The 12,035-nt window shown below is 38.3% G+C and overlaps 2 protein-coding genes across 3 annotated transcripts in view; both read right to left on the minus strand.

The window, feature by feature from the left end:
- The window catches only part of ddx4 (DEAD (Asp-Glu-Ala-Asp) box polypeptide 4), a 198,065-nt gene that overhangs the window by 138,660 nt on the left and 47,370 nt on the right, over positions 1–12,035 (minus strand). The window lies entirely within an intron of this gene.
- arl6ip6 (ADP-ribosylation factor-like 6 interacting protein 6) lies at positions 4,607–8,365 on the minus strand. Its single transcript, XM_067583392.1, has 4 exons — positions 7,712–8,365; positions 6,590–6,643; positions 6,208–6,340; positions 4,607–6,045 (listed from the first exon to the last, which is right to left on the minus strand). The coding sequence occupies exons 1-4, from the start codon at positions 7,962–7,964 to the stop codon at positions 5,952–5,954; spliced, it is 534 nt and encodes a 177-aa protein (XP_067439493.1). The 5' UTR covers positions 7,965–8,365; the 3' UTR covers positions 4,607–5,951.

Genomic DNA, 12,035 nt, shown 5'->3' on the forward strand with positions numbered 1-12,035 from the left:
AGAGGACATGCCAGGGTCTGTGTGGTTTAAGGTTTTGGGAGAATTTATGCAATCCAGGAGTGGTCTATATCTCCCATAGTGAAACAAACAAACAAAGTTAGAAAAAGAACTCAATCAATCAATCAATCAATCAATTTTTATTTATATAGCGCCAAATCACAACAAAAGTCATCTCAGGGCAATTTTCACATAGAGCAGGTCAAGACCATACTCTATAATTTACAGAGACCCAACAATTCCCCCATGAGCGACAGCGGTAAGGAAAAACTCCCTTTTAACGGGTAGAAACCTCAAGCAGAACCAGGGTCTTAGTGGGCGGCCATCTGCTTTGACCGGTTGGGTTGAGAAAGAGAAAGAAAGAGGGAAAGGGGGGGACAGAATAACAACAATCATAACAATAACAATAAAGGGGAGTTTTTCCTTACCGCTGTCACCAAGTGCTTGCTCATGGGGGAATTGTTGGGTCTCCGTAAATTAAAGAGTACGGTCTTGACCTGCTCTATGTGAAAAGTGCCCTGAGATGACTTGCTGTGATTTGGCACTATATAAATAAAAATTGATTGATTGATTGATTGATTGAATAAGCAGCAATAGCCAGGGAAGGATGCCAACAGGACTGCGAAGGACTGTGAAGGCCCGGCCTGCAACTCAGGGTTTCCTGTGAGATGAGAAAGCACAAAAAACTCTTGAGAAGAAGCAAAGTTAGTGACATGCATTGATGTTACATGAATGCATACAGATGGAGAGGAGGAGGAGGAGAGAGGAGCTCAGCGCATCATGGGAAGTCCCCCAGCAGTCTAGGCCTATAGCAGCATAACTAAGGGCTGATCCAAGGTGAGCCTGGTCGGTCCTAACTATAAGCTTTATCAAAAAGTAAAGTTTTAAGCCTACTCTTAAACATAGAGAGGGTGTCTGCATTCTGGACCAGCTGGAGAGTCTTTAGAGACTTGTTAGGGCAGCCTGATAAAAAGGAATTGCATTAATCAAACCTAGAAGTAACAAATGCGTGGACTAGTTTTTCTGCATCTTTTTGGGACAGGATGTGCCTGATTTTTGCGATATTACGTAAGTGAAAAAAGTTAAAGTTAAAGGACATATCCTGATCAAAGATAACTCCCAGATTCCTTACGGTGGTGCTGGAGGCCAGGGTAATGCCATCCAGAGTAGCTATATCATCAGATAATGTGTTTCTAAGGTGTTTAGGGCCAAGCACAATAACTTCAGTTTTATCTGAGTTTAGAACTTTGGGTTACTTAATATTATCCCTGGTTCTTTAATAACAGAGTGAGGTGTTTCACCTTGCATAGACACGGAAAGAAACTGGTCTAGAATAATGTGGTAGGTCAGCGGGGCCCTGAGCATGGTTCAACCATTCTCTGTTACTGACAGACGTGGTGTCATTGGAGCTTCTGTCGTTGATCATGCCAAGGTGATTCCCATTGTGAAACACCTCATTCTGTTATCAAAGAACTGAGGACTACATTAAATAACTCAAAGTTTTATCTAAAAGATTATTAACTGGCGATGATTGAAAACTCAGAGGGTCGTTTAAAAACACTTAAGTTGTTCTGAAGGTATTTCCACAATCCCCAAAGACTCTTCTAACCTGGATGAAATAATATTCCATCTGCTGAATGATTAAAAAAGAGTTCTTATCCATGACTGGAGGTCAGTTTGTTCAGGAGCAGAGCGTACAAGATGCAAAATGAATACAAAGTCATGAAACTGAAATGCATCCAAGCCATCAAAATTTGTGACCCTACCTAAATACTATGGTACAGTGTGGTAACAGGTATCATAATAAAGTATGCAATAAAGTATAATAAAAAAACATTGAGGAAACAAAATCGATAAGTCACAGAATACAATGTAACACCTGTTACACCTGAGATCTGTTTTCATAATTATGTGATTTTGTCTCTCTTGTATCTTATAAGATAGTAAGACATAATTATGACATGGAAGTGATAATAATGAGATAGGGTAGGCTATCCATTAGTTTTTTCTTTTTTGAATGCAATTGCGCTTCTGTATGTGATCATAAACCATGAAGATCACACTGACCCATTAGGGTAACTGAGAAAGAAATATGTAATAAATGAAGTCACTAAAAAATGTATCAATAAAAGTTGTGAAGAAAGTGGGATCCTTTTTACACACTCCTAGTTCAGTCTGCTGCAGTGTTAGCAGGCTGAGGACTCTGCAGGCTGAACATGAGAGAATGCTGCCATCTTCTGGCCAGAAGAGGCAACTTTCTCTCAGTGTCCTCTGGTAAGGTGTCAGATCTCTATCTAAACTGCCCTACAAAGGCAAAGTGCAGTATCTGCACTTTTTGCGTAATTCATTTTTTTGCACCAATCTTAAGTGTAGTATCTGTTCTTCAATCTGTTAGAGGTCCGTTGTTCTACTGCTTCATTTCCCAGAGATATTGTTTTTTTATTAGTTTTGCAGTATCTGCAAAAATGTACTGTGAAGCCAAGACAGAGTGCAGTAACTGTACTTACTGCAGTTTAACTTGATTTCACCATGAAGAATGTCACATACTGCAGTTTATCTTTGTTTTAGGACCAACTTTGAAAATGATACTGATAGTTACTGCTTCTTTATAGGTGACATCCGTAACAAAGTGAAATGTGAAATCTTTGACAGAAGGAAGAAATTCTTAAAGATGGCACTTTCCCGTGTATTGACCAGACAGCAGTGGAGGACATTATACTCAAATTTTTCGAACCTGGGCACAGTTTCATGAGTGCAGATTCTATCCACCATGGTGTGGAGCTGGCAATGAAGAAGCACCCTGGTGGAAAACTGTACGACTTTGATGACTTTGTCGACGTCGTCAGCAGTTCCAGTCCCAACATTGAAGTCATCCAACTCAACAACAAAGATGTTCTGGCTTGGAAGTTTGGCAAAGCTCAAGAAGACTGGGGTGAAGCTGGCTAGCATGATAGAGATTCAGGCAAGGAAAAGCTCCAAGAATCTCTTCTACAAGACCGCTCATAACCAGGAAGAACACTGTGAGCTCGACTTCATGAAGAAGAATTTGTAGAGGAAGCAGTCAGGGCCACCACGTCACCTCCATGAGGAGAACAGAGGAGTACCTCTCAGCAAGAAGACAGACATCATCAACAAGCTCATCCCTCTTATGCCAGAGACCAGCAGATGCTTCTGGCAGGAATTGAAAGTCTCTGAGACGGCTGTTGAGGATTCCCTGGCCGATGAAACTGTTACAGAATTACATGTGTAGGCCTATCTCCTGTCAAAGCATTCAGTATAATTAATTGATGAATTGATATCAGTTAATTGTTCAGTTCTTATAAATTGTTGTTCACATACCCAAACATACAGGCCTGTAACTGTAAGAGTTTGTTCATAACATTAAAAGACATTAAAAGACAATTCTTACTTACTGCAGCTTATCACTGTTTGGCCATATAATTATACTGCAGTAAAACAAGGGCAAAGTACAGTATTAGCTGTAAAGCTGCCAAGGTCAGTCTGAAGGTCAAACTACAATATGCTTGAAATTCACTGCACTCTTATCTATTCAATCATATACTTAATAGTTAAATATAATTTGATGCTTACACTTGGAAAACAAAAAACACAAAAAGCTGTTTTTCTCAGGTGAGTGAACTACAGTATCTGTCTGCATCTTGGTTCTAAATACCATACCTTGATGCAGGTGCAACTTCTCGATTTCCAGGTTTGTTTGTTTTTTATTAATAACTCATGTATGCTAACTATATGGATTGTTTTTTGAGTTCAGAAACACCTGATATTAATCTTACAAATCTTAGGCTATTCAATATCGTCTATGCTGCTACTGTTGTTCTGAAAGTGCATTCCAGCATTCAGAGATTCTGATCATGTTCCTCATTCTGAGTCATGCTCTCTGAAGGTAAAGATAAGGGTAAAATGTCTTGTCATGCTTTTTCCTGCCATCACAGGAGAATAACAGCTGCATACTGATGTATACAAGACAGTGGTGTAAAGTAACTAAGTACATTTACTCAAGTACTTTACTTATGCAGTTTAGAGGTACTCCATTCTGCTCCATTTGATGCTACGTTATACTTCCACTCCACTACATTTCAGAGGGAAATATTGTACTTTCTACTCCGCTACATTTATTTGACAGCTTTAGTTACTTTTTAGATGAAGATTTGACACAATGGATAATATAACAAGCTTTTAAAATACAACACATTGTTAAAGATGAAACCAGTGGTTTCCAACCTTTTTGGATTTTGACGTCTTACAAAAAGCAGTGTGTAATCGGGGTCACATTTCACATGTCTATGAGTTGTTACAACTTCATCCACCAATGTGCAGTATCATCAAATACACCACCTACACATAGTGTAGCTGCAGCTTGAAAGTCTGCCAGCCATATTTTCATTTTTAGACCTGAACACAAAATCCTGCTATGTGGTTTGAAGACTGGTGAAATGTTGAGTCTGTAAAAGGTCTCTATCTGAAATTAATTTCAGAGGACATGACTTGTGAACACGTCTATCCATTTATCATGATATTTAGAATTTTTCAATAATTTCATTTTACAGATTCAATATTTACTGATATGACCTCCTGGCTTTTTTCCCCCTTCTACTTATGGTTTTTTTTGGGCGGGGGGAGGCCTTTCCATGTGTGAATGCAATCTTCAATAAAAGATTATGCAAACTAAATTGTGGAAAAGCATTTCCTGATGGTGGTCCTATAGCAACCAACTGAATTTTAAAGCTTCAATTTAAGAGAAATACCTTACTGTATAATGAACTGTAGCAGATGAGAGATGAGATGAATTGTCAACAAATGCTAAAACTTTAAAACTAATTTCCCCATTGAACACAACTTCATGTTTTAGCATTTTGTAGGTTCTTAGGTAGTGCCACTTAAATGTGTAAAGTAAGTATATTTATTGTTGTAAGTTCTGTCTCAATGATAGGATTTGCTATATTTAATTCTTGTTCTTGTTGTTCTATGGCACATATACAGATGCAGACAGTATCACTGCAGTACTGAGCACCATTTTGCTGAATTGTTACAGTTAAAGACCCCCCCAGACATGTATTAAGCTATATATAAATACTCTGCTTGGAACAATAATGTCTGTCTGATATGCACACAAGATGTCTCCTACTTCACTGTAAAGTCCATTCTCAGTGTTTGTGCACTGGAGGCTTCAAGTTTCCACATCACACTTGTTGAATATTGGACCAGAATAGGCTCCAAACTAGTTGTGATGTCACAGATCATGCTCATAAGCCCTGCCCCTTAAAAAAACAGATTTTCAATGAGCAAAGAGAAACTTTCCACTTTCAGAAGATGAATGTGAAAACAAACTCTGCACATACATCATTCTGCACAGTGAAGCTCAAACATCCAACTGTAGGAACAAGAAGAAAGAAGAAGAAGAAGAATGAAGAAGAAAAACATATATTTGAGTGGAAGAGGACTTAAATGACACTTGACATCAAGAGACAGAGCACATAATCAATATAGACAGATAGTAATATGACTTTAGATCCACATAAAAAAAATGTACCTTTAACAATTACAAATGTTCCCTTTTAATGACAGATATCTCCCAACAACTAGCAGGCTGTTAATTAATGATCATTTAAACGTAATTGAAGAGTATTAAAGACTTTTCCAATACATAACAGTTTATCAAACATTTCCTTTTGACATCACATACAGTCTGGAATAATGTTTGTGAGGTAGCTTGATGCTGCTAATTCTGTCCTTTTGAATACTGAACAAATGTTTTGGAGAAATTTTATATTTATGCTCTGCCAGCTGGTCTTATATACACATAATAATTAAACTTTCCTTTCAAACTTGTATTTTAATATTGAAGAAATCAGTATCAGACACCAGTTTACCTGAGCATTTCTGCTGGGAGTGTGTACATGTTTATATATATATATGTGTGTGTGTGTGGAGGGTCAGGTGAGGCTCCAGATGACAGTGAGCATGGCCATGATGCCATTCAGGACAGCAATACCATAACCCATGTGGTAACCATGGACCGATGAATCTCTAGAGAAAACACACAGACGGACAGAGGCTTTGATTTCTGTTATCATGCTAATGTCATCACACAGCTGCTGCATGTTAGTCATGTTAAGGGTTCATGTGGTAGACCACATTGACTTGTTGATGTCTCATAGATGCAGGAAAGTAGTAAAGACGGTGTGTTACCTTAAGTATGACAGTGTCAGCGGTGTTGGGAACATCATGCCAGGTTGGTAGGAGTCCATGTAGGTCAGAGTCCATGAGACGATACAGCAGATACATCCTACTAATACTGACAGCACCAGGATACTCCAGAAACCTGCACACACACACACACATACACACACACACACATTATTTTTTTTTGTAAGTTTTCAATAACTAAAGCTGCCATTAGCACTGCTAAACTCAATATTTGTGTCACTGATCACACAAGCCAGCCCTAAAGTAGAGCAGGGCTATGGGAGGTAATATTTAATACGATACCTCTACAATTGTTAATGTTAAGTCAACACTTTACATGAAGATGATAAACAATTACATGTTTTACACGCATAATGATACTCACCCAACATCCTCTCTTCAGTCCCATCCTCTCCCCTCACTCTCTCTGCCCGCAGCTCTGAAACAATCACTATCAATGAATATCACTGTTCCATTCAGTTCAATTCACTTTAATGACCACACAGCTAAACTGGTGGAATTTGGTTCCAGTACAGTGTGTAGCAGCCAGTGGTGGAACAAGTATTCACATCCTTTACTTAATGAGGCAAAATAAAAATAAGTATTATAAAAATACTCCATTACAAGTAAATATCTCACATGAAAAATACTACTTAAGTACATAAGTATTATGAGCTTGATGTAGTTAAAGTATTGCAGTAAAAGTACATAAGTATTATGAGCTTGATGTAGTTAAAGTATTGCAGTAAAAGTAGTGGTTTGGTCCCTCTGACTGATATATTATATTATATGACATCATTAGATTATTAATAGTGAAGCATCAGTGTTAGAGCAGCATGTTACTGTTGTAGCTGCTGGAGGTGGAGCTAGTTTACACTACTTTATATACAGTTAGCTAGTTTAGTCCAGTGGTTCCCAACCTAGGGGTCGGGCCCCTCCAAAATCTCACCAGATAAATCTGAGGGGTGGTGAGATGATTAATGGGAGAGGAAAGAAGTAAAAACAAAGTTCTGATACACAAATCTGTTTTCAGTTTTTAGGCTTTTTCTCTAATCTTTGATTTTTGCTGAAATATTGGATCATTTGACCATTTATTGAAATGAAAGCATGTGAGAAGTTTAGAGGGAAAAATCACTATTTGGTGCAGCTGTTAACAACTCATAGACATGTGAAATGTGACCCCGACTACACACTGCTTTTTGTAAGACGTCAAAAGCCAAAAAGGTTGGAAACCACTGGTTTAATCTTTAACAATGTGTTGTATTTTAAAAGTTTGTTATATTATCCATTGTGTCAAATCTGCATCTGAAAAGTAACAAAACTGTCAAATAAATGTAGTGGAGTAGAAAGTACAATATTTCCCTCTGAAATGTAGTGAACCAAATTGAAAAAAAAACTTTAAACCAGGTATGTGTTTAGAAAATAGTTCCATGTCATTGTCAACAGCACTGCATGCATGACACACCCCTAACCCCGCTCTAGCTGTCATGGATGTGTATGAAGGTACCTGTGAGGATCGGGTAGAGGAGGGCAGAAAAACTTCCGACCGCGGCCACAGCAGCGGAGGACATCAGGATTGACAGCGCGACCGCGGGCCAGGGTCTGGGGCCGTTCTGGTGGGTTAACGGCCGCCCTCCATTCCCACCGGGTCGCTCTGCTGACATGAGCCTCTCTCCAAATCTCACAGACGGAGGTTCTGCATGAACCATGTCTTCTGACAAACTTTCACTTACAACGACCCCATCCGTCGCACTCGGCATTCTGAAGTATTGACAGCAAAGTTTACACCCTAAAGTACAACGTGTGTATTTACTGCCTGTATCGTAGTTACACTGTCTCTGTTAAACCCTGTTAAACTCTGTTTACTCCCAACTGGCCACTTTACAGTTGTGTCAGGAAATGTTTATCGCCTATTTCTCCTTTCGCCTTTTTCCAGTCGCACTTCCGCACACACGATTGTCCCTCAGGCCTTTCCGGCAGCGTAGTTTTATCTTTTATTTTCTGTAGTTACGCCCGTGCCACATATTTTAATGATTACGAAACATGGATATATTTCAAGAGCTCTTAAAACACATCCATGTTACGAAACAATATTTCACGCCATCTTGTGAAGGGCTCATTGCATAGATGGAATATGGTTTCAGTCAAAAAATGTAAAATACAAGTCTCCTTAAAAAACGATCCAAAGGTTTGTACATAATTAAAATGCCTTTATTTTACATTGAAATATGTATTTAAAATGTCAAACACAGGAGCTCAGCAGTAGCTTAAACAACGATATTTCACACTAATGAGTTGAGGGAGAGGATGATTCTCCTCCAATGAGCAAGCCTGTTGGTCCAAAACAAGGAAGTGATGCATCATCAATAGAAGGGAGAGGGAAGGGGGAGGGAAGAGAAAGGGGAGGGAAGGGGTGAACTTAAATGTTAAAAAGATAGATAATGTGGCTACCAAGTCAAGGTGGACCTGATCCTTTCCATATGTACACATGATCAATACAATCTTTTCATTATATCTGAAGTCATATTTCACAGAAAAGGAGAACATTCTATTTCATCATTGAGACTGGGATATTGGAGTAGTCTTTTTAGACGGTCACCTCCTCTAATGTCCTTTTCATTTTTCATTTCATTTAGCAGACATTTACATTTTGTGGTGTGGCCGCGGTCTTTGGTGAGGGCAAATACCTCCACCCCTACCTCTCTTATAGAAAATAATAATAATAATAATTTGGTCACTTCCCACTGGACAGACTCTCTCCACAATGGTCTGAGAGTGGTCCAACTATGGAAGTATACTAAATTTGGGCAACAAAAATAGTCACTTCCCACGGGACAGACTTTCTACAAAATGGTCTGAGAGAGGTCCAACTACAGAGTAGACCTAATTTGGACAATGTCTAAAACAAACAAACAAAAGAAGAAGAAAAAAAAAAAAGACAGAGAAGGGGGAAAGAAGGAAAACAAACCACCAACAAACAATATAGGAGGAATACCCCTCAGCTGGTCTCAGCTGGTCTGGTTCCTGAGCTGTGGCTGTGTTGCTGGGGGGGGGGGGGGGGGGGGATATTTATATTGATATAAATATCTAATTATTTAACCCATTTTACTGTTATTGTGGCTTCCTCTGACACTGCTGCTGCCACAGTAAACTATCAAACAAGACTATTATCATTATTACTATATATTGTTGTATTGTTGTTATTATCATTATCATTATTATAATAATTATTAGCTCTCTCACTTTTTCTTTCTCACCCCCCCTCCCTTTCACCCTCTCTCCCCCTCTCTCTCTATCTCTCTCTCCCTTTCTCACTTTCATTCACTCCCCCCCTTCCCTTCTCCCTATCACCCATAATCAATCCATATTGCTTAGTTGCTCTTTACGTTTATTATCTTTTTCATTGTAATATGATGTTGTCATTGTTGTTGTTTGTGATCATTTTTGTTTGTTTGTTTATTTGCTTGATTGGTTTTTTATTTATTTGTTGTTTTTTTTCTCTTTCCTCTATGTCTCGTTAACTGTATCACCAATTTAAAAAAAAAAGACATTTATATTTTGCGTTTAGCAGACGATTTTATCCAAAGCGACGTACATCTGAAACTGATACAACACAAGCAGGGATCTAGTCAGGAGACAACAACACCAGTACGTGCCATAAAGCTTAAGATAAAGTCCGATAGGATGTAGATGCCAACAGGCAGTGCACTAAATAACTTTCAGTGTATTATGGTTGCCATGTCCTGTTCACACATGTGATGCCATACCATAATCAACATTGTTTGTGTGGATGGCATTTTTTTGTTCTATGACTGGATCTTTTAGTCTTCTTTTTGATTATCCTACGCAGAAACAACCACAGGGGCACTCTAGTCTATCAACAATGTGTGTTTTTGCAATTGGCGAAGTGTCTAATTTGATCTTGAAAATGACTAGGTTTTTTAAACTAAGGTTTTTGGTGTGGGAGGGAGAAGATGACTCTGTACCACCTTGTTTCTCAGGGTTGGTGCACGTCTGAATGGGAACACTGGTTCTGTGAACAGTGGTTGGAGAGATACGTTGCTCTGAAGAATTCTCCAATTATATTTAATGATGTTTCTGATTTGAGATGCTTGTTTGTTGTATTGCGTCACAAATTATGTTGTTGGAAACTGGTGTGGTTTCTTCTTGGTTTGGAGTAACTGTTTTCTATTCAAGGACATGGCTCTTTAAAGTATTTTATCCACTGTATTTCTTTTGTATCCTTGTTCAGTGAAGCAGTTCACCACCTTGTCATCAAACTCCTCTTCTGTGTCACATACTCGTCTTCCTCGTTGGAACTGGCCAAATGGAATGTTGTCTGTAATAGTAGATGGAAACTATCGGCCCTTAGATTGCATTTTGATCAGTGGCTTTTTGATGGATAGTAGTATGTAAATCTCCATCATCCGCTTTTGTGATTTTTACATCTAGGAAATGAATTTAATAAATATTGGAACAACCAGTCAGAGCCTGAAACTATCTTTGGAATACAGCAAAAAGGAAATCAAAGTACTACATGTCATTCACATTGCATAAAGAATATTAGATAGTCCATGTAGCGTCCAAACCATTTTATTTTGTCCAAGTAGGGGTTGAATGAACTTCAAATGAATTTCTCCTCCTGCGATCCTAGAAACAGGTTGGCATAGGAGGGTGGATAGTTCACGCCCATTGCTGTGCCCCCTGACTGTCTGTACAGCTGTTTCTATAAGAGAAATAAAAATGTCCATCCTGTGAATTCAACAATAAAATCTGTTGGGGGAACTGGCTCATCTCTCATTTGTAGTAAACCTTATTCATGATCACATCCATTGCAATCATGTATGCATCCCTGATGTTTTTTATTTCATTATTACTGTTTAAGACTTGGGCAGTGTCCTTGATGTAAGACTGTAGGTTTGGAACAAAAGTGGTATGATATGGTGGTCAGTGAATTTCAGTGTTGTGCCTTATGTGAAGCAAAATTTATCTAAAAGTCAAAGATCTCTATGTGCTCAGTTACGTTAAGGTATATTATCATTGGCTATAGAAACAGGCAATTTTAATGTTTCCCTGAGGAGAAAAGACTGTTTGCTGTGTGATTTTGGAGAGACTGAAGACAAAGTTCATTATATGATCATTTAAGGGCTACACTATTTAGTAAAATGTCCTTAATTTCTGGTGATTTTTTTCTGGATGAATGATTAGCTATAAAAAACTTGATCTGTGTTTAGTTTAGTTTATTAGTTTATTTAACAGGGGCCATGTACAACACAACTGTTGGGCCAGAGTTAGCTATATAGCTAATTTACATCTGTGCTCCCTGGACAAATATTGGTATAAAGACATAAAGAACTATACCAACAATTAAAAATAATACAATTAGCAAAATGCACAAATAGTACATCACACATAAAACAACATCATACAAAATATACCTTACATACGCACCATGTTGGAAAACAGTTGGTTCCATACAAAGGTTTTGATCAGTGATCACATGATTGGTTCGTCTTGAGCCAATTTTTAAGTGTTGTTTTAAAAATATGGAAGCTTGTGCATTCTCTGATATGGGAGGAAATTGAGTTCCACTTATCTGCTGCTCTGACTGAAAATGCTGATTGTCCAAAAGCAGTTCTCCGAAATTTAGCTGAGTAGTCACCTCTTGCTGATGCCCTGGTCTCCCTAACATTGTTCCTGCAGAATGACACATTGTTTAAGTGGTGGTGTTGCAAGATAATGAATTAATTTATACATCAGACACATATCAGCAAAACAAAGAAAACTGTCAAAGGTCAAAAAACTGTCAAAGGTCAGGAATATTTCAGATG

Source organism: Thunnus thynnus, chromosome 24 (assembly GCF_963924715.1).
Source record: "Thunnus thynnus chromosome 24, fThuThy2.1, whole genome shotgun sequence".
NCBI lineage: Eukaryota > Metazoa > Chordata > Actinopteri > Scombriformes > Scombridae > Thunnus > Thunnus thynnus.

What these genes read in the sequence shown, in the direction of transcription:
- arl6ip6 (XM_067583392.1), bottom strand. Translation starts at nt 7,964, where the DNA reads ATGCCGAGTGCGACGGATGGGGTCGTTGTAAGTGAAAGTTTGTCAGAA. An exon ending in CCTCTACCCGATCCTCACAG is followed by an intron (nt 6,644 to 7,711) that starts GTACCTTCATAC and finishes TGATTGTTTCAG; the next exon opens with AGCTGCGGGCAGAGAGAGTG. An exon ending in GACTGAAGAGAGGATGTTGG is followed by an intron (nt 6,341 to 6,589) that starts GTGAGTATCATT and finishes GTGTGTGTGCAG; the next exon opens with GTTTCTGGAGTATCCTGGTG.